We start from the raw sequence: 3,000 nt of genomic DNA, 5'->3' as shown, positions 1-3,000 counted from the left end.
GCACAGCTGGGGGTGGGGGGGTGGGGGGGAGATGTGCTGGGAGAGAGAGCTGAACTCGGTTCTCCCAGTAGGAACATGGCTGTGTGGCCCCCACTGATCCTTGTACTTCTTGCCTGCACACTCCTATCACACTTTATACATCCCACCATCTGTCTCACACTGCTGCCCACCCTCTCCATGGCACAGTGCCTGGGGCCAGAAGTTCTGGGTGACCCAGGAGGAAGGGTGTGCCTGGGGCACCTTCTGCCCCTTCACCATCTGGTGGCTGGCTAACACCAGCACTCCCTGCCCTAAAGTGCAGCACTCCAGTTCCTTGTCACCTACTCTCTGAGCCAGCCAATGAACTGTTGCCCAGAGTGGCTTTATCCCTGCCCAAATCTTCCAGGAACCCCCACGTCTGGGGCAGACAGAGTCAACACTGCCAGTGCTGGGGGGTCAGGCTTGGATTGCGGGAATGAATGGAGGAGGGGCTTTTAGAGTAGGGTTTTGAAGAATGAGTAGGAGTTTCCCAGATGAGGATGAGTAGCTGCAAAAATACCCAGTATATGAAGCACCTACTACATGCCTACTGTGTCCTTTATACATCGTGTAACCTTCTCTCCATTAAAAGTCTCTGTCCTTATTTCCCAAATGAGCAAAGGTGTGATGGAGAGAAATGACTTGCCCAGGTAACACTTTTTGGCTCTTTCTGGCCCTTTCTCCTCTGCTTTTTCGTTCTTTTTAAAAAAAAAATTTTTTTTTTTTAATTTCAGAGAGGAAGGGAGAGGGAGAGAGAGATATAGAAACACAATGATGAGAGTCATTGATTGGCTACCCGATCAGCTGGGGATTGAGCCCAAAACCCAGGCATGTGCCCTTGACCGAATCGAACCCGGACTCTTCAGTCCACAGGCCGGTGCTCTATCCACTGAGCCGAACCAGCTAGGGCTGCTTTGCTTTTTTATATCTTCGGCCTTTGGTTCTAACCAGAGGGAAGAGAGGTAACACCATCAGGAAAGAAGGCCACTTCTTAAGCTCTTGCTGTGGAGTTTAGCACATAATAATGTTGTGGGTCTTTTGTTTGTTTGTTTTTAAGAAAATCATTCTTCCCATCAGCCCACCAACCTGGGATGATGTCCCCACTTCACAGAGGAAGATACTACTGAGTCTCAGAGGCTCTCCCGGGCCCCAGCTTCCCCAGGAGCACCACCCTCCAGCTTCTCCCCCAGGAAAGCAGCCACAGACCCTGCCCAGCTGTGGTCCCTGGAGTGTTTACTGTGTCGGCTGGACCAGGCAGGCGGGGGCGGACAAAGTCCGGGGAATATAAAGGTCTGGCAGCAGCGTCCGGTCAGTCACAGCTCAGAGCACAAGGAGCACAGCTTTGCCCGGGCAGGGCCCCACGACACCGCGCTGCCTGCGATGCTGTTGATGCTGCTGACGCTCTCCTGGCTGCCGTGGGGAGGCGCCCTATCTCTTGCCCAGGAGCACCTCCCGGTCTTCCCGGGACCCTCACACGCACACTCCGGTCCGAATATCTCCAGAATCCAGGAGTTGAGGAAACGCTACGAAGATTTGCTGACCAGGCTTCGAGCAAACCAGACGTGGGAAGACTCGAACCCTGACCTCATCCCTGCCTCTCACGTCCAGATACTCACCCCAAAGCGTGAGTGAAATCTCAAATACAACCCCCCCTAACCCCAAGCAGCTTCTATCAACCAGTGTTTCTGAGTTATAGAGCATGACGCCGGGCCTCAGTTTCCCCATCTGTGAGCCGGACAAACAGGTCCCTCCTTGGGGCTGACTTGGGGAGCTAGCGTTCCTGTTTGCTTCAGGACAAGCTTAGCCAACGTGGGAGAGGAGAATCACATCTCCTGGGATAGCAGATGGGGAAACTGAGGCCGAGAGAAGCCAGCGACTCTCCTGAAGGCTCACCTAGCCTGGAGAGCCCTGAGATGAGGTCGGGCAGGGTGCGTGGTCCCTGTCCTTGAATGTAGCTGGGGTTGAGGGTGGGTGGGATCCTAGAGGGTGGATGCAGGGGCAGGGCGGGGGACGGGAAGGGGAGCAGGCAGGACTTCCTGCACAAAGAGGGGAAGAACCGACCGGGACTGGTTCTGAATCTGATGCAATCTCGCTGCCAGGCACTGCTGAAGTGGCATGTGCCAGGTGCCCTGAAAGGAGGGGAGTATTTTCCGAGGAGACTCCGGGAGGTGGAGAGGGCAGATCTGGCCTGCGCTAGGAACCAGGAGGGGCTGGGGAGAGGTGATTTTATCCCGCCCTAATCCCACTGGTGCTGTGAGACTCCAGGTAAACCTCTCACCCTTTTAGTCTAACAAACCGGTGGTGCTCATGCAGCAACTCAAACGCCAGTCTCTGTAGTAGCCCCAACACCTGCACCAGCCTGGGGGATCTGTAAATCCCAGGGAGTCTAGTACCCTTCATTTCTCAGATGGGAAACTGAGACCCAAGGAGTTGAAAACAGTGCTTGGTTGCTGAAACCCTAGCCCCAGGCGCTTAGTAGGTCTTCAATGAAAATGTTTTTGACTGCCAGGAGGAGGCAGCATCAGCATTTGACTAAGCACCTACTGCGTGCCATGCACCGTGGTGATCCGGCAGACAAATCCCTACCAAACAAAATAGGGTGGTGCCTATTTTAGGCAGGTTGGAGGGATTCAGGGAGAGTGTGGCTGGTGGAGGAAGGGGTTTATGCAATGGCCCTGGGGTGGGATCCAACCTGACCTGTGGGAGGAAATGGGCACCCTCACGCCCGGCACACAGTAGGCCCGTGGGTGACTGGCCTTCCTCTCTCTCCCACAGTGAGACTTGGACCAGGCGGCCACCTGCACCTGCACCTGGGCATCCCCTGGGCCAACCTGACTAAGGGGCTCCCCGCAGCCTCCCGCCTGCATCGGGCCCTGCTCAGGCTGTCCCCGACGGAGTCGGGCTCGTGGGATGTGACGCGGCAGCTGCAGCGTCAGATCGGCTTCGGGGTCTCCCGGGAGCCCGCACTGCGTCTGCACTGGC

The 3,000-nt window shown here is 55.9% G+C and overlaps 1 protein-coding gene across 1 annotated transcript in view; it reads left to right on the top strand.

The window, feature by feature from the left end:
- The first annotated feature begins 1,068 nt into the window (after positions 1-1,068).
- Positions 1,069-3,000, top strand: part of GDF15 (growth differentiation factor 15) — a 2,157-nt gene continuing 225 nt past the window's right edge. The window contains exons 1-2 of the mRNA XM_015557710.1: positions 1,069-1,642; positions 2,794-2,998. Of these exons, the coding sequence (XP_015413196.1) occupies positions 1,399-1,642; positions 2,794-2,998 (449 nt within the window). The 5' untranslated portion in view covers positions 1,069-1,398. The remainder of the gene's footprint in view (positions 1,643-2,793; positions 2,999-3,000) is intronic.

This window comes from Myotis davidii, unplaced genomic scaffold (assembly GCF_000327345.1).
Source record: "Myotis davidii unplaced genomic scaffold, ASM32734v1 scaffold448, whole genome shotgun sequence".
NCBI classification, from domain to species: Eukaryota; Metazoa; Chordata; class Mammalia; order Chiroptera; family Vespertilionidae; genus Myotis; species Myotis davidii.
The sequence above is the reverse complement of the archived record's forward strand: the minus strand, read 5'-3'. Positions and strand labels throughout refer to the sequence as shown.